We start from the raw sequence: 19676 nt of genomic DNA on the forward strand, positions 1-19676 counted from the left end.
GGGTTCTAATGCTTAAAAAGAAACATTCATTAACAGCATTAAACACGTCAATTTACAAACTGTTGAAGTGACAACTTAAATCTGATCCTATCAAGCAATTTACACAGTACAAATTTTTTCGAAGGTGTTGCTTGAATTCTTTATATGAGGAATATTTGCAGCTGAGTTGCTCTGTGTTTCATTGACTTACTGTAGAGTAAGTGTGTTTGGTTGGTGGGGAAAGGACTACTATTATTTTAAGCATTATTTATTTATTTATTTTTATGTATTTATTTATTTATTTTGGGGGGGGGGGGGGGGGGGGGGTTGTAAATCCATTATTAAAAAATGTAGTGTCTGGGAAAAGAATATACCAGGTTGTTGTTCAGCCCCTTGATATTCAGATTCATTCATCATATTAATTTTTGAAGATTTTTCAGCTTAAACTCTTCAGAACACCTAATCCTTAACATGCGGTGGTCCGAATTACAAGAACGTAACTGAAATGGTTCAGATGACACATTAACAATGGAGGACACATCTGTATACAAACAGGAGGTTATTTGCAGCTAGTTAATTTGGTTTATAGCCTCTTTGTTTTTACAATACATCCAGCATGGCTTGTCTTTGCTGTCCTGTGAAGTACAAGGACAGAGTAAGTTGCTTTAACATTCATTTGCTGTCCAGGGAGAAGTTACTCACATTCACTGATCCATTTATTGCTTACAAAAACGTTGCTTGTGACAAGCCTGCCCTCTGCTGTTGGCACAAGAAACTAAATAGACAAGTATGGCAAACAAAATGTTTGTCTTTTTGATTTAGTTTCTTATAGTTTTACCTTTATTGTTTACAGTTTGAAAAAACATTCTCCCTTCCTTTCGTCTTTCATTTCTCCAATCTACAAACTGTTTGTTGACGTGTATTAGTACATTAAGGCAAATTCATTGAATTATATTGAAATAAATATGCACTTTGGAAAAATGGGAAGGGGCATACAACATACCTGAAGTTTTCAAAGGTTCATGCCAGAATTCCCTCCTTCACAACCCTACACAGTCTGACTGCTTTTAGACTTAGTGCTTCCTGGTTCTAAACAAATTAGAATTCCTATTCAAAAAGCTTATTTCCGATATGGCATGTGACTTTTAGCATTCCAATGTGCAGTGTGTCAGTAAGGTTCAGTTTATTATGTTTTCAAAACAAAATATTTGTGTTGTATATTGATTTGACCAAATATACAGCACATTTACCGTATTAAATAGCTGCTTATCTGTTATTTTAGTCAAGTCCCTATTTTCAGTTCTTGTTTAGATATAAATAACACAAGGTTGGTCTGCGCCCTTTGAAATATTACACCCAGGCACAGAAATAATAAAAATAAATAATAAATAAATAAATAAACTGCAGAACCTAAAATTGGTTGTCTTAATTAAGATGTCATTTTTATGAGTTTTTAGTTTGGAAGGAGTGAGAGAGTTTAGTGAATAAAATACTTTAATGTTTAAAAAAAGATGACTGTACAGGCTACAAGCAGCAGCTACGGTAATTAATGAGAATTAGTTAATATAAATGCTGTTGAAAACTACATCAGCTCCTTTTATGGTTGACAGGCAACAGGCTTCCTAATGACAAAACAAATCACCAAACTTGGTGCTAATTGGCATCTTTGCTGGTAGTCTCTGGTAGAGATTTAAGACTATATAGACTGAACTACCACACTTAGACTGACGGTGAATTCTCGTAGAGAGATTGATGGAACAGCTAGTATTAGGTGTGTGGGTTGCTCAAGATCGTATTCCAAACAAGAATCCAGGTGCTAGAACTATGAACACAGTATAGAATCACTATCATTATTCTGTGATATATAAAATATGTATCTTCAAGTTGTAAGTTTGTCACAATGATTATCATGGAATCAGATATGAAACAGACACCTTATTTTTTTATCCAACTCTGTTAATATTCTTGTTAATGGAAGGAAGTGGCAAACAATTTCTTCAAATTCACACAACAGATAATTGTGGTTATGAAATAAAAGGCTGATTTGATTAGCCTATCTCGTGGGATAATCTACAGATTTATTTTTTTAGATAATTGTACATCATTGGGGAATTAATCTGATTTACATCAACCACATACTTGTGGTTATTCTGGAATTGTCTAAATATAGGTGGTCGATGTAATCTAGCCAGTTTCCAAAAGACTGTAAAGTGGTTTAAAATGCTTTTTAAAAAATCTAGCTGTGGCTTATCCCTGGCAGAGTAAAGGTTGATCAACCCTGAAGTGTAAAACCCCTTACTGCTCAATAAATACTGTTGGCATGTCTTTTGTGGCAGTGGCTGGAAATGCCTAGATTTGAAAACAGACTTTATTAGACTAAAGTCACGGTTTGTTTTGGTACACAAAGGACCCTGTTTAATGTTCTGGGCCTGTTTTTAGATCCATTATTTTTAATATCCCACTGCTTTGCTGGCACATATAACATTTGCTATCTGCCCAATGGAGCTTCTCCCACCAAACACCAAGATTAAGAATGTTTGCGAAAAACGTGTTATGGTGACAGGACACCGATAGCAGTGTCTTGACATTTGTGATTCTATTGAGGTGAAGACATTTGTCCTCAAGCTGTTTTGTTGAAATTGTAAATCTGTTGACCTTTAAATGACATTTTCGACCAGAACAAGTATAAATGACAAATACAAATATATATACAAAAAATTTATATATATATATATATATATATATATAAGCTGTCTTCTTCGATGTATCCTTATTCTCCAGATGCAATAAGAGATGCTTGCTTCAAAATGTGTCTAGCCAAGTTAACATCTACTTTAGCTACTCTCAAATAAAGATGTCAGTATTTTTAACCTTTTTTTTTTTTCTAATATAACATACATCAGGCAAGCACATTTTTTTGCACATTGTTAAAAACAATTACATCAACATTGTGCATGACAATTTTCTGAAATTTCATGCATTGAAACCTGAACTTGTCATGAACATTTGTTTCTGCTTATTCAAGGTTCCTCTGTCATTTACTTGTATTACAAATTTACTAAATGTATCTTATTTGTTCTTGCAATTACTGAATGGAAAAGACATCATACATTTTTTTTTTCACACCTTAAATCATTTGTATTCATTATTTCTCAATCGTGATATATAGAGATAGATATATAGACAGATAGATAATATAATTAATTTATTAAGTGATTTACAAGGCACTGATAGTAAAAGAATAGCAGGTAGATACCCAACAAACAAAAACAAAAATAATCAGTTGTATGTATTGCAGATTTTTTTTATGTTTTAAATCCCATCACCAAAATAATTCTCTTAGAAAATGTCTACAGAGAACAAAAAGATAGTTTAGCATTTTATTGCAATAGATATATCCATTTTAAAACCAATTTGCATGAAACATTATCAGGTTACACTATCTAGGTCTTTGCACAAGGAGCTGGACCCTTTTGAGTGGTATTTTCTCAGAGTCTCCTACAATGGATTTTAAAATAGAAAGCCTCTTAAATCGACCATGTCGTCAAACTTTATTCCATATTAGTGTATGTATGCCAGTGAAACAGTACAACAATAGTGCCATCAGCAGAACAGGAGTAACAACTTAAGAATTTTACTGCAGAGCAAAATTATACATTTGCATTATAGGAAGGGGCCAATGTAATAGTAATAGACTAATTCCCTAAACCTAACCAGTAGCCACTGGTAGCAGGAACAGTCTATTGCTGGGGATAATAAGGCTGCTGTGGGTATGGGTATCCGGGTTGCTGGGGCTGCTGGACATTAGGATAAGGTGCTTGTCCTGGAGCCTGGTACATATATGGCATGTTGTATTGGCCATAAGCATATGGGTTGTAGGCCACAGGCATCGGATAACATCTAAAAAGAGGACATAAAAAATGCAAATGTTTATTTAAAATGATCAAACATACATACATAAATAAAATAAATAAATAAATAAATGATAGATCTAGAGATAGATGCAACAAAATGCATCTTATATAGGTCACAAATGTTTGATGTTCTCTTGATTAGCTTTTGTTAGCAATTAACCGGTGAAATGAAATTCCTCATCTAAAATGCAGTGTGAAGTGAGGGCAGCAGTGTGGAGTAGTGGTTAGGGCTCTGGGCTCTGGACTCTTGACCGGAGGGTCGTGGGTTCAATCCCAGGTAAGCGACACTGCTGCTGTACCCTGGAGCAAGGTGCTTTACCTAGATTGGTATAAATGGGTAATTGTATGTCAAATAATGTGATATCTTGTAACAATTGTAAGTCGCCCTGGATAAGAGCGTCTACTAAGAAATAAATAATAATAAAATGGCAAACTTGAGCCTACATTTATATTTCTAAAAGGTGGCAGTTGGGCTTACCCAGGGTATCCTTGGTATGTTGGGTAGGGAGGCCCCTGTGCGGGGGATGGCGCTGCTGCAGGGGTCGACACTGGCTGGGTAGCAGGGGGAATAGGGCCTGCCCCGCTGGCTGGGGGAGTGCTGGTGTTGGCTGCTTGGGCTTGAATTGCAGGGGGAGGCGGGCGTGCTGGTGGCTGGGGTTTGCTTTGCTGCAAAGACAAAAAAAATATATAAGAAGTACTTATTTTCTTTTTTAGAACTGTGGGGACATTTTTGTTTAAACCAAAAAGCAGAATACTAAAACTGTCAAGTCAAATTTATAAAGATGTCCTCTGGAAGACAGGTTGCTACAAAAAAAGTGTTTATTGGGAATAACTGGAGACTGAAATACTGAAGACGGTTGTAAAAATACGGTCTGCTTATCTCATGTTTGTACCGTGCTGCCAAAGGGACTGTTTTTCTGCCGTTAGGTGCTTTCAAGACAACTATTCTAACTTGTCTTTAAATATTTTTAAGAAAATGACAAATGTAAATTCAGCAGTGGGGCAGCAGTGTGGAGTAGTGGTTAGGGCTCTGGACTCTTGACCGGCGGGTCGTGGGTTCAATCCCTGGTGGGGACACTGCTGTTGTATCCTTGAGCAAGGTACTTTACCTAGATTGCTCCAGTAAAAACCCAACTGTATAAATGGGTAATTGTATGTACAAATAATGTGGTATCTTTAACAGTTGTAAGTTGCCCTGGATAAGGGCGTCAGCTAAGAAATAAATAATAATAATAATAATAATAATAATAATAATAATAGGCAATACTAGGGTCTCCCATTTCATGGAATCAAATTCAGGCATTATAATAATTGAACTTTGCTTTTATGACAGACAAGGAATGAGATACCAAAAATTAAAGTGATACCCAACTAAAGCTTCTACTGTATGGCCTGTGCCAATTATGTAAAGGGTTACCACAGCGTACTTACAACAAACACAGTCCTTGGTGCAGGTGTGGGAACACTCGAAGTAGCAGTGGCTGGTGTTGCGGTACTGCTGGGGGTGGACTGGTACGCAGGCACTGCAGGAAATGAGGGAGCACTGGGCTGTTGAGCAATGCTCTGCTGTAAATCCCTGACAACACAAAAGGGTTAGAACTTGCATTAAACATATCATTTAAGACAACATGCCAACTTATCTGTTGTTTTTGCTTACGCTAAAAGCACCATTTTACAGGGGAGACGTATTAAGATTTCTGACCAACCCTGTAACCATCATCTGAATAAAATCAGTACATATGACAAGCAAGCTTTATACCATACATCATTTATGCCACAAAAAGTTGCCAAGCTGTTTTTTGTATAGTTTAAACATTTAGCTTTATATATTACATTATGTACAACAGGCCAGTTTTACCCATATGTATATATTTAAACAAATAAAAAAATAATGAGCCATTTCAGCAACATTTTCAGGAATTGACAGACTTACTTGAGAAGTTCATCCCGTTCCGTTTTGCGTGCAAACACAATGTCGCTGCACTTGTTTTGGAATTTCAGAAGGATTTCAGTCAGCTCATTGTAGAACTGGAAAAGAAATCGGCAGAAGGGGAGTTCGCTAATTAGAATTAAAATGTCTGTGATTCATCATTACTGATAAATGCTGGTGCAACACTAATCAAAGGTTTAAGAATATTGTATAGGGAAATCACAACATCCCTTTTATTAAATTCAACTGTGTGATGGACCTGGTGGACAACATGCTGGATCATTAAACTAACTGCTAAGGGTACAGAATTATTTACAACCGTATTAAACATGAATACAAATTATATGAGAACAAGAACACTTTGCAGGTCATTATTCAGGTAGCAACACTAAACGTGAATATACAGAACACAAGCATATCATTATTTTTACAAAGTTAACTAAACCAACAACGCAGATGGAAGTGCTACTTGTCATCTGAAGAGCTGTAATTTAGTTATAGCTGAATAAACCTATTTGATAGCGTAGAAAAATAAACAAACATCCACCTCTATACTTGTTTCAGTTACCTACGTGATTTATATTTGAATATTTAAAGGCTACAATGTTATGTGGGTGATGCTTTTGTGTATATAAAATCAACCCGATATAAAAACGTCACGTTAATACTGTACTGTACAAACCTTGGTGCCTTCTTTCAGATTGCTGGAGAGTTCCACATAACTATCGTGAGCAGCCGCAAGTTTCTTGAGCATCTCCTCTCTCTGGTTGGCATCTGCATTCGATTGTCTCATTGTAGCGAACTCCTGATGAGAGTTCTGAAAAGGAAAACAAATTTGTTTTATAGTAAATTAACCTGCTGCTGTACAGATGAGTGGAACATTACATTGATGTGTCAATCAATAGTAAGGCTGTAAACAAAAAAAAAGTTCATTTTTGTTTACAAAAAACAAAACAAACAAAAAAAACACACATACCAACACAACATTTAAAACCTTTATAGCCTTAGAGAAGGCTAGTGCATTAACGCACTGCACCACCTAGCCCCATTCATGACTGTTAATGAGGCTTTGATGGCATACAACATTGTAGTGCTATAAAATAAAAATACATATTATAATGAGAATAAAACAAGAGTCTAATCGGCTGCAGGTAACAGCAAGCCTCAGCACAGTTCTCCTATAGCTGACTTTCTAGTTGGTTTCCCAGTAATGGTACGGCAGTTTAGATATTTAAAAAAGCATCACTGACCTGGATCTTTCCCAGAATCTCTTCTTGGCTCTTTAAGCTCTGCAGCACTTTCTGGGTGTACCCTCCGTAGATGTTATCAAGCTCTGTCACAGAGATTGCCTCCTCATTAATGGCGCCGTCTTGCGCCAGTGCTGTCAGGAATTTGCTGGTCATGTCAAACTGGGCAGATTTTATGTCATTCTCCAGCTTCTCTCTCTCCATCTTTACTTCGTTAACGTTGGCCAGCAGTGCTCTGAGCACTGACACAACCTGAAACAAACACAGATTAATAAAACATAAAACAAAACAAAAAATGACAACTGGATGTTGTACCATTATTTCTTATGCATTTGACCCAATTCCAGAACAGAAATAAATCAGCAATCATTTTCACCTACTGGAAGGGTTATGAAAATGTACTTTTGGGTGGGGGGGTGAGGGGGGTGGCGCTACTAACAAAAACATGATGCCTCAATCTGCACAGGGCTTGGGCAACAGTAGACGGGGAAAGTATTGGAAACTGAGTCACCAACACTATTTTCAATATTAAAGTCTTTATTTTTAGTCGCACTACCACGTTTCATTCCTGCTGTTGCTATGGCAGTATGAAGCTGTACTGCATTACAATGTAGCCCTTTCATTAAGTGCATACAGTTATAGCTACATACTGGAATATGACTTTACCTCCTGAGGATCTGCTATAGGAGACACACAGCAAGGGGCAAACAACAACTCTGCTATTGAGAGGCTTAGAGTTTAATGAACCCTCTTTAGCTTGCTCACAGTCTCTCGAACTTGTGCACAGATATTTATTGTATAATCTCACCTCGCTGCCTTGCAGGGTTTTTGCAGGATTGGCTGAAGGAATCGCAGCATTAAGCTCTGCCTCAGGTTTGCAGAGCAAAGCAATCATTTCCCTGTGAGTGCCGTAGCGTTGTTTTACCACTATATCCGCCTGGACAGCTTTGTCCAAAACATTACGGGCATTTCCTCCCTCTGGAAATATATACATAAAGGTAAAAACTGTTATCATACCCTCATGTATAGATATAGGTAAAACTAGTAAAAATCAAAACGGTTAATTGCGTGATCAACGTGACAATGGCCTGGTGGAAATAAAATGTAGTGCTGCACTGCAGATAGTCAAGATGCTGGAAACCTACAACTTCATACTATAAAATCAGCTTTGAAGTCAATTGGCCAAGTGACTTAAAAAAAATCAACTCCATACAGTGTGGACTAGTGGTTAGGGCTCTGGACTCTTGACCGGAGGGTCATGGGTTCAATCCCAGGTTGGGTATACTGCTGCTGTACCCTTGAGCGAGGTACTTTACCTAGATTGCTCCAGTAAAAACCCACCTGTATAAATGGGTAATTGTATGTAAAAATAATGTGATATGTTGTAACAATTGTAAATCGCCCTGGATAAGGACGTCTGCTAATAAATAATAATAATAATAATAATAATAATAATAATAATAATAATAATAATAATAATAATAATAATAATAATCTAGAAAAAAAAAAAAGTCAGGTGGATATAAATAGTTGAATATGTTGTGAAAACAATACCTGTTCTTAGGGGCTTGTAAAGGTCGTTTGAGGCGGTTCTTTGCCAGCGTTGACCGAATTTGTTTCTGAGCTCATTATCTGTGGCTTCTTCCTCATCCAGTATTCTCAGAGACTAAACAAAAAGAGACAATAAAAAATTACCAGACAAGTATATATTAAACTGTTACTTTACAAAGCTATCCTAGGTCTTTCTACAGATCCTTTGAGAACAGAGTTTGATACACCTGTGCAGCTAAAACTGACAATTCATCTAACTAGAGGTATCAGAAATAGAAGGTAAAAAGGGTTAAAGGGCATAGAGGCATAACAAAATTGGAGAACAGCTTCTGCCCCCCAGCTCACCTCATCTAGGATCTCTCGGTTTCTCTGCAGAAGTTCAGGAAGATCTTTAATCAGCTGGTCGATGCTCTGCAGGCCTCCCTGCTGGATAATGGCTCTGGACTTCTCCAAGATGGACTGGGGTATGCTGTCTCCAGAGAGATCCTCAAGAGCGGCAGGCAAGTTCAGAGAGGCTAGGACTCTGAGAAGACAAACCACAAATTACATTTTTCACAGTGATACAACATACTGCTTAAAATATCTAGAAAGAGTCCCACTGAATAGCACTAGAGATGCTGCTAGTCACAATTTACATAAATAAAAAGCTAGAATGGGAGAGTAATCAAAAGTGATCAAGGGAATCATAACGAAAGCTTCCCGGAGTTGCCTACACTTGCCCCAGCCTCAGTATTAACATCTTCATAAGTTACCTTTACCAGATTTAACATGCAAATAAATTAAATCACTGATTGCTTTTTTATTTTAATTTTTTTTAAACATGCATAATCACATTGTACAGAGTCTGAACTTTCCAGTAATGTGTTGTCATATAAAGATGGGAATGAAGTCTTCTTAAGGTTGAAAACATTTACGACCGTTATCTTGTTTTTTTTTTGTTTGTTTGTTTGTTTTTTTAAATCACTGGGAATACGCAAAACAAAAATAAAAACAATACCATTATAAAAAGGCATTCATAAATTTCAGTGAGTCTTATTACCCATTAGACAGGTTTGTTGCTTCTCTCATTTGCCCGATTAGCCTGTTTACTATTTCTGCCTTTCTTGAGTTGTAAACTGTCATGGAATTCTGCACTGCCAGAGGGACCATCTTCTCAAACAGGTCTGGAAAAACAAGAGTACAACTCTAATTAACTTGACATTACAGTACAAATGCACCAATACTGTACTGTGACAATGAAAAAACACATGAAATCACATTTCTGTCACAGGTTAGCTTGTATCCTGGAGCAGTCATAGTAAAATCGGTGCCAATACTGTGTGTGTGGGGTGGGGGGTATGAGAGTTCAGGGCGCTTCAGTAAATAGGGTTTGGGAAGATGAACACTTAACACTATCCATTCTTTTCCCCTGCCTGTTAGAATCACTTTCACTAGCACACACCATTTATTTTCATGAAGTCCATGTCAGCATGGGTATTAAATTCCTGCTATGTCAACAAAGCTACCATAACATCAATCCTTTTTTTAATAATCTGCTAACAAAGATTCAAGACAGTGTCTATACTTGTAGATGATGATAAAAGTAACCTATTAGTCAAATTCAATAAAAGGTAGTATTGGAGTTGGGAGGCTATCTGCTGTTTCAGCTCCTACAAGTGGGAATGCCCTCGTTTAAAAAACAGCGACTTAAAACTTAAACACCTACTTCATAATGTAGTTTTTGTAACCCTGCTGTAATGTCAGTACAATATGATGACATTGGGACAATGAACTGTAGCCCAGGAAATAAGGAATGTCAAATGACCTCTATATGGCTGTATCATATCCTATTATATCATCAGATCCTCATAAAAGCCTTCAAATACAGCTAATAACATGCATGTTTTTCATTATACGCAAGACAATTAACTAATCAGTGTATGTTAATTGCAGGCTTGTAAAATGAAAGCCATGCCAATCAATAATCAATTAATTGTTGCATCTATAAATCATAGCACACCAACAGTAAGAGTAAATGAGTTTGCCTTACCAGTGAACTTTTGGCTAATGGGCACTTTGATTACTGTGGACTTTACCAAGGCAGCTTTGCCAATGGCCTCCAGGTCCTTGAGATCTGGAACCCGGTCATGATAGATGAAGTCATTGTCTTTCTTTGCAGCTGCCAGGGCACGAGAAATTTTATCGGAGAGATCTTTCACATTGACATACTCATCATAGCGGGATGCCACTGTTTTGACCAGATCTGTTGCATGCTGAAAAATACAGATTTCATATTCTGAACGTGTCTTTTGTAATAATATAGAACAGCTGTGCATCTACACACTGCCCCCAGCCACCAGGCAAGGTTTATTAACCCCTTAGCTTTTGCATTTAAATACAATAAAAAAAAAAAAACAGCAGCTGAAAGAGATCCCCATTTGAGCAGGATTACTAAGTGGGACAATATTTTTTTTATATATTTAAAAGGTGTGTTGTCAGTCACTGAACAAACTTGTCAACTACACAGAACCCAGCAACTGCATTCTCTACTTCTGAACGGCGACAAAACAGCAAAATTAATTGCCTACAGACACGTTTAAACTTACAGGCCTCCTGCAGTTTGTAGTCTTTTCCCGACAAAAAAAAGCATTACACACCTAATGAAAGCAGTGACCACAGGTATGTATTCTCCATGGACTCCAGCTCCACTTGCTGTTTTATTAACACCCTCCTCCCATGTGAGGGAGGAAGCTAAATCTGACTCCATTAGTCAGTTAGCAAATGGAGCACTCTGCTTCTCTGACATGGAGTTCAGGGAAAACCATTTACAGGCTGTGTTTTCCTTCTGACAAAATGTATGCTGAACAGTAAAGGACGTGTTTTACAAGCATGTGTTTTGCAAAGTGTGTTTCAGTAGAACCTCTTTTTCAATCTAATTCTCCAAAGCTTTCCTAGTGTTGTAAAGTTCTTCATAATAATTGGACCCAGAGGGTCATAACCACATTTTGTCCCGTGGCTCTCTGTTGTGTCCTGTCGCCCACCCCAATTATCAAACTTTCTTTTATAATTTGCAAATTAGAAGCTGGTAAGCTCTTAATTATTATTATAAATGCTTAATATAATTATATAATGCATGCAATAAAAACAATGCTGATGCAACATTTCATCCAGTTTGCTATGGAAGATCTAAAATAAAAAGGTAAAATAGTTCATTAAACAGCTAGAAAACTGTCCACATATGGAAGACAGAAGATCTACTGCAAATGCCACTCACTAGTAAAGAATAACTATATCCCACTCCTTATCAAATGGTATATATGAAATCTGAGAGTTCCATTTATATTGGCTTTTGGATCATCCACACTGACAGTGTAAGAATATAAAATCAGGAAATGACAACACTGTACAACAATTAGAGTGCACAATCTTATTTGAATGAGATACTCAAGTTAGTTCCACCTAGCAGACAGGTGTCACAAATCAACTAACTTGTATCTTTGAGTGAAGTAAACTTACCGGGTAACCCAGGTGAATGTGGAGACTGCCTGGGAAGTACCACATATTTAGTGCCTTTAACCTGATTTTGATAAGCACAACATTCAGAAAACCCACCTGTAACCTTCCAATCTCCTCCCCAAATTTCTTCTGCTGCTTGGCCAGCATGGACTGGTGGTACTCTGCGTTGGCCTGCATGATGCAGTGCTTTGCAGCAAGGACAGGCAGCACTTCCTGGAAATAAAAATACTGACCAGGGAAAAGTCGAGCCACAAGCAACCACACACACAACCACAACATGGGATGCAGGAAGAGGAAAAAAGGAAGGACAAAAGGAATGAGAATTAACTGTTAATGTTTGAGAGAGGTTAATCATTAGGAGTAACAAAAATCGGTAGGCAAAACATTGGCCGAATTTAAAAAATACCTAGTTTACAAACATGTATGGGATCTGTTCATTTATGCTTAAGCTTCTGCATTACAGCAGTGTTAAATCTGTATTCTCAGTCCTCCTTCAGCTATACTTATTTTTTTCAACATTTGCTTTTAGAGATAAAAGTTTGTGAAGTGTGCTGCTTTAGTCTGTACAATTCATACTTCTTTAAATATGTTATGACAATAACAAAATGTTTGCTTTTACATGATGGTTTTGTTTTTATTGATATCTTGATATGATGCATAATTCAGCAATTTTTCAATGTACATCACTATTGTAGTTTATATCAATATTGAGCCTTATTAAATAGCTGTTTTTTTCTTTTCTTTTTTTTTAAATAGCATGTCTACTTTTGTTATTCAATATCCTGTTTTTGTCTTTACACAATTCATGTTTATTTAAAAAATATGTATATACAAATATAATAAACTGAGTGGACATAACATTTAAGCCAATGTAATTTTTACCCAACAACTCTTGTTCAGATAACATATCTGTGTATGCATTAATAAGTATAGTACAAACACAATACTACACTTATTAAAGAAAGTGATTAGAGATCATTCATATATTTCCTTCACACCGATCATCCCCATTCACACCAGGCTGTAAACACACTGGTATTATTTGTACTTGTGGATGCCAATAACTTTTTTCTAAAATACAACATTTGGCACCCACCACCAAGTGCTCAAGTGTTGGCCGTTCAAAATATTTAAATATGATGTTTAAATATATGAATGACAAAGATTATTGATCATCAGTTATAATGATTTCAGTATATGAAGGAAGAGGTAAAATGTTCTTGCTGTGGTCCATGCAACACCACTGCCATCACCAAGGACACCACCAATAATCCCATGGTTAAAGTGAAAAGTCACACTGTTCATCTCACACATCTTCTACAAAACCACAGAGTGTATGATACTACAGAGGGGTTAGCATGGCCAGAAAAGAAAGAGGACAGTTAAGATTGGAAGGAGTGCTTAAATGTATTGGGGCACGTTGTTGGCATCGTGTTAAGGCAGACAGCAGCACTTTTCAGTCAGAACGATATGGTATGTATACATTCATTTGTGAAGACAAACAAAACAAATTAACTCGATGTAAAACTACCTTGCAAGTTCATTAAAAATATGTATACAGCTATGTATGGTGTCATTGTCCATGTGGCCCAATCTTTATAAAAAATAAATATATATATATAACTGTATAACACCATAATTTGCAACTGCATACCTAATATATGTGTTAGTCCTTTACTGGCAAATCAACATTAATAAAAAAAATGTAAAAGAGAAAATTCTATATTGGTGTGTACTGCGTGGGAATTCTGTATGTGCTGTCTTTCTATAATGAAAATGAACACATGTAAATGCATAGCCACGTACCTTTGGTAAATTCTCCTTGTACTGACACTGTTTGAAGGCATCGCCATAAAAATCTGCAGCTTGGTTAGCAAGTCTAGCTATAATAGCATCCTTCATTTTGTCTGTAATAAAGAAGACACAGTTTTAGAACACACAAATCTTTAAGAAAGTGGTAATGTCAGGGTTTGAGATTTGAAATGCATTGCTGCTCCTGGTGCTGTCACTATTTATTGAAACATTCTAGATGATGTGGGGGAAAAAAACCTGAAGTACACCCAACTTCTAATAAGAAGTAGTGAGTTAATATAGACATCATCTGTATCTGCTGTTTTTTCCAGTTGGTCTGTGTAGCTGTTCTGAGGCAAAGTCAGCGAATACATTTGTGTTTATTAACTACAGGAGGCACATGCAGGCTTATTTGTTTTCTATATAAGCTTGGATTTGAAAAATACCCCATCTCAGAACATGACCCATGCAGTTATTTTGCTTCCTTATCACAAATAGTTTTAGAATCTTGATATCATATATCAAAGGATTATATATAAAATGTGCGAGATTTGGGCATGTTTGTCTTTGTTGGTGAATGGCAATGGAAGATAAAATGTGTTTTCCTCAATAGAATTCAATTTGTTTTGTTTTGGGGCCCTCTAGTGTTGTACATGCTCATAATATTGTGGAACAGCCAAAGGAGAAACTACTTTTAACAAAAAAAAGTCAACATAAATTTTCAGGCATGCCGTTCAACCAGAAGAAATACACGCCTATTTAATGAATGCTCACGAGTGTTCCTGACAGTGTTTTAATGACCAGGTTTGGTTCCATTTCAAATAGGAGTGAATGCTACTGACACAAATAGCGGTTGTAAAGGATTTGTCAAGTAATAATGGTTGTTAGCCATTATATTTTTCAACCATGAGCTGAAAGCCATGTAAAAGTAAAAAACTGCTGCTTCTAGTATGACATGGGGCATAATCAAAGGGGAATGTCTCATCAGATCAAATGTGAAAGAGAAGGATATGTGAAAGATCTGTATGTTCAGAGGTTGAAACAATGTGGCAGTGACATAGGTTATCTGCTGGAGACCACCTGTAATGGAACTTCATTGAGAGAACCAAAGAATACACCACACTTCACAAACTGAAAACATGTTTTATTGTCTCAATGGGTATCACGAAAAATTGGTAGTTTTGACTAGTTTTATCCTTTTAACATAAGAATATTTTAAAAAATGGGTAAATAACACACGCTACCCATACTGACTAGTTTACGTTTTTGTTTTGTTTTGTTTTTTTGCACAAACACACACACTGGGATGGCAAATTAAGTCATTTTAGATGTGACCTGGCAAAGACAATTGTTCAAGACTGTAAATGCTTCTATAAAGTGACTTGTACTCTAATCCCACCGTTAGATCGAACCAAAACAAAAGATAGTAAACAGGATACCTGATGTGGCTTTCAGGAAAAACACCTCCTGTGCCTGAGCCAGCATGATCTGACTGAGGGTCCCAACCGTGTCTGGAGAGATGTCCATGGTGGGCTCTCGGTTCAAAGCAGACAACACTGTGTCTTTAATGTAAGAGAAAGCTCCACTGGCCAGCTGTCAGAAAAACACAAAGAGGAGCATTAGAGAAACACTTCAAGCAAGTTCGACCTTCCTGGCGCCTAATAACTTCATGTTTTGCAGTTCAAACACATTCCAATTCTCTAGATGCAATCAGACCTAAAGCAAAAAATACCAGAATGCAGCACTGCTGTAGTGCTATATTTTAAATATTTGTATGTCAATTATTAACATTAACAAAGTTAATAAAGCCAATAGGTAACTAATAAAACATTGATTTGCTGGACTTTGTTCCAAACAACTATGTGCGGAACTATATTAAATGTCTCTGCTGCCACCTTCTGGTCCGGTTTTGGAAATAGGGGGTGAATCTGTCCAATTTAAAACAGAGCAAACTGAAACCACAAGTTAGAAATCACATCTGAATACAATTTTGGTACATGCCAGTCAAAAGAATCAAGATAAAAAAAAAAAAATAGACAGTACTGCAAAATAACCTAGATGGTAAAAATATACAAATGCATTCTCTGACTCCAGGAGAATTCCACTGTATTTAATAAAGATGTTATAGTGAACTAAAAATATAGACGGTCAAACAGAAAAAAAGCTGTGGAAATCCATACTGAACATATTAAAATGATACAGATCTAATTTAACATAAACCTGATGGATTTCAAGCTTCAAGCATAAATCATGGGTCATATAAGATCATGCTCTGTCCTACAACTTAATTTCTGTTCCCACAAAATGCTGTTCATTTCAATCAAAGTACCTGCATTCTTGCAGGAGGGAGAAGAGATTTGGTTTAATAAGGAGAGAGAGAGAGAGAGAGAGAGAGAGAGAGAGAGAGAGAGAGAGAGAGGAGAAAGAGGACAATCCCTTGATTTTACCTGATAATATTTAGCAGCCGTCTTCAGTCCTTCGTCGCTATCCAGGTTTTGTTCAGAGGCGATCTGGCTGGACAGGGCACCGATATTGAATAAAACACAGCTCCTCTCATATCCCAGACTAGCCAGGGCTGCAATGGAAACAGTCTCATTTACGAGGTGGATAATTATTATTATTATTTATTTTATAGCAGACGCCCTTATCCAGTGCGACTTACAATTGCTACAAGATATCACATTATTTTTTACATACAATTACCTATTTATACAGTTTTTTCTTTTTTTTTTTCTTTACTGGAGCAATCTAGGTAAAGTACCTTGCTCAAGGGTACAGCAGCAGTGACTTAATTCTGAAGCAAATATAAATAATGTTCCTTTTTGCCGAATAAAAATTTCAACAACATATATTTAACAATATAAACTTAGTTGCAGGAAGGACTATTCAAGAGTTGTTTCTTGGTCGTATTCCTCTAAGAAATTGTGTCTTTGCCTTTGCGCTTGCTTCTAAATATGGTTCATTGAGTTAGTGGACAAAGTTTGCCCATAATAAATTAGCTAAAATGCAATAAAGTCATTTCTTACTAGTTTTACAATATTTAGATTTTTTGCTTTAAATATTGGGGCAAGTTTTGCACTTGTTTCAGATTGGGCACATTATTTTATATCTTTAACAAGGGCCGACAGTGCGCAGAACGACAGGGAGAGGCTGTAAGCAAAAATGTTTTAATTACCTGATGCTCCAGCGGCGTGCTAAATTGAATTCAAGCACAAAATATTGACTATGTCTTCATTAAATACATGAGCAGAGCGGCATCTGAAACAATTAAGTACGCCTTGAAGCTCTTTCGACGCTAGCAAGCCTTCCCCTTCCAATATCGATAAAAAGTGTAAACAAACACATACATTCACACTCACTCACTTCCTGGTTTTGTCATAACTTACTATGATGCATTGTGGGAGATTGCTTTGGAGTAAGTGCAGTGCTGTTCATTTCGCCAGTATGAAATCAACTGGTTCATCAAATATTCAGTTTGGCACGCCACTGGAGCATCAGTTTGAAACGAGGGTTACTTGACCTAAACGTCTTAAGCAAATTCCTACTTGGTCTGATTGAATGAGTAGTACACAACAACCTTCAACAAGAAACTTAAAAGGGGAACTGTAATGCAAATTAATATATAACCATTTCAATAGAAAACATGTTAACTTAAGCTTTTGATGCATTTTCAGCCTCTCCTTGAGCAGTATATCGTATAAAAACCTTTAAAACAAATTAACATTGAATGTACTGGAGCTCTCTTCCGTCGCGCTTTGTGGGACGTCCTGTCGTTGACTCGCTCTGTAGTCACACACAGTATTCTATTGATCGTATGTCCCGTTCCTGTATTATGTAGCCATTGTTTTGTTATGGCCGCCCTTTGTTGGTTTAAAGGCTTAGGCACACAAAAATACTTTGTTACTGTTTTTCCTTTTGTTATTTTTGCACCCGAATGCTTTGCATGCCGACATAAATCACCCTGCCGGCGTTCACTGGTGTGGGTGGCTGTCAATGATATAACAGAACAGTGGCGCCAAAAAGGTTCCAATATGGCGACGGCCTGCATTTCCAGCTGACCCAGAAAGCTGACAAAAAAATTGAAATACTGTCCAAACGCTTGACTTAACAAAATTGGTGCAACGAGGCGCATATGTTTTGTATAAAAGCATTCAGAGAGCCTTGTTTTTGAGTACAGTTCCCCTTTAAGCTGAAAATGTATTTCAATTAAGAACGACAAGTTTTTAATGAAAAAAAAAAAAACATTCTAGCCTACTTCACTAAAGTAAAAACGGGATTCTGTTATTTTGAAATACCACTGCTTCAGATTATTACTAGTGCTTAATAACAGTAACAACATTTTATTTAGGGTTGGTGTTGAACTTAAATCTGTTCATGGCCCCACAGCAACACGAAACTACTAACTTCCTTATTTAAAAAATAAATAAATAAATAAATATTAATAACAGTCTGGTGCTCTGTTGCCTTTTTTTAGTGGCTTAATTTATAAAATAAAAACAAACTCAAACTAAAAAATGCCTAGCCTGTATTTAATTAATTATTTCAGTAGCCTCCACAAATGGCCCAGTATCTTCTGTTGCAATCACACCGCTGCCAACGTTAAGCTGTTGTAAACAGTAGAGGTATGCGAACCTGTTCCTTTGAAACCGGGTACCCAGTTCCTACTTTGGAACCGACGAACCGGATACAAATATCAGGGATCCTGTTCCAGTGAGTACTTTATGTTTTGTTATGTTTTTAATAAAACTAAATCATTAAAAACACACATTTATTTGAAAACTATAATTGACAGAGAGAAAAAAAAGTCTGCAATATATTTTACAGCATTAACAGATTTTTTTTTTTATTATTATATTTATTTCCCTGGAGAATAATTCAGTCTCACTTATATGAAGGGATGAAAACTTAGATGGGTAATTCAAACTAGTCTCACTTTGACATGAAGGGATGATTGGATCTTCTTCAGATAGGCTTTGGGTAATGTGAATTTTCTGCACCTTGATGGGATCATTCGCAAGACAACCCCAAGCCAAACACGACAAGATTTCGGCTATCTAAAAATGTAATTTAATCCCAAGCCGACTGGGTCGTATTTCGGCTTGGGATCCGAAAATATACACTGACCTGTTTGCACATACCATGTGGTTAAAGATGTTTTTAAATTTTAAACTTTGTAAAATTTGCAATTAACAAGGTTCATATAATAAACACACAATAGCTTTCACTGTTGTAATAAAACTGTGCAAATTGGAGAAAATTGCTTATTTTGTTAACTTTAAATTATACAGGACGATGTCATAGATTGCACAATATTGTTGGAGCGTCGCAAAAGCGGCATCATTTATGCATCAGATCATATGTACAGTCTGTCATTTTGAATTCGCATAACATCTTTTATGTATCCTCCAGTTTTCGCTGTCTATTTATTATCCATCAGTAACATTTCTCCATTCAGATCTCTGGCACTGATAAACTAGAAGCAACTTTGACAAGTAAAAAGTGATTTGTTTAATAAAGTCATGAGATTTTTTTTTTTCCTCTAATTATGTAAGTGATTCTTTATAAACAGTTCCAGGACTATTTTCCTGAAGCTTTTCTCAGTCGAAGGATACCCCACTAATCATTACAAGTACCAGGTAGATCTAAATCTGTTTTTGTTGTTTGGTACTTTCTAAAAAATGCTGTTAAGGACAGAAGATATTTAATCCTAGGGTTAGTTAAAAAAACAAACAAAAAAAAAAACAGACCTCAGATTGGCAATGGTATATG

General features: G+C 36.5%; 1 protein-coding gene across 4 annotated transcripts in view; it reads right to left on the bottom strand.

Moving 5' to 3' along the window:
• Positions 1-3169: 3169 nt before the first annotated feature.
• Positions 3170-19676, bottom strand: part of pdcd6ip (programmed cell death 6 interacting protein) — a 29756-nt gene continuing 13249 nt past the window's right edge. The window contains exons 4-18 of one of the 4 annotated variants that reach the window (XM_059022846.1): positions 16355-16482; positions 15347-15500; positions 13923-14023; positions 12213-12329; positions 10651-10873; positions 9661-9784; positions 8967-9144; positions 8625-8736; positions 7879-8048; positions 7074-7322; positions 6506-6640; positions 5827-5921; positions 5328-5469; positions 4372-4559; positions 3170-3879 (exon numbers count right to left, since the gene is read on the bottom strand). In XM_059022846.1, the coding sequence (XP_058878829.1) occupies positions 3720-3879; positions 4372-4559; positions 5328-5469; positions 5827-5921; positions 6506-6640; positions 7074-7322; positions 7879-8048; positions 8625-8736; positions 8967-9144; positions 9661-9784; positions 10651-10873; positions 12213-12329; positions 13923-14023; positions 15347-15500; positions 16355-16482 (2276 nt within the window). In that variant the 3' untranslated portion in view covers positions 3170-3719. Of the gene's footprint in view, positions 3880-4371; positions 4560-5324; positions 5470-5826; positions 5922-6505; positions 6641-7073; positions 7323-7878; positions 8049-8624; positions 8737-8966; positions 9145-9660; positions 9785-10650; positions 10874-12212; positions 12345-13922; positions 14024-15346; positions 15501-16354; positions 16483-19676 lie in introns of all 4 variants that reach the window. The other 3 variants (XM_059022844.1, XM_059022843.1, XM_059022845.1) reach the window with 3 other exon arrangements.

Source organism: Acipenser ruthenus, chromosome 4 (assembly GCF_902713425.1).
Source record: "Acipenser ruthenus chromosome 4, fAciRut3.2 maternal haplotype, whole genome shotgun sequence".
Lineage (NCBI taxonomy): Eukaryota > Metazoa > Chordata > Actinopteri > Acipenseriformes > Acipenseridae > Acipenser > Acipenser ruthenus.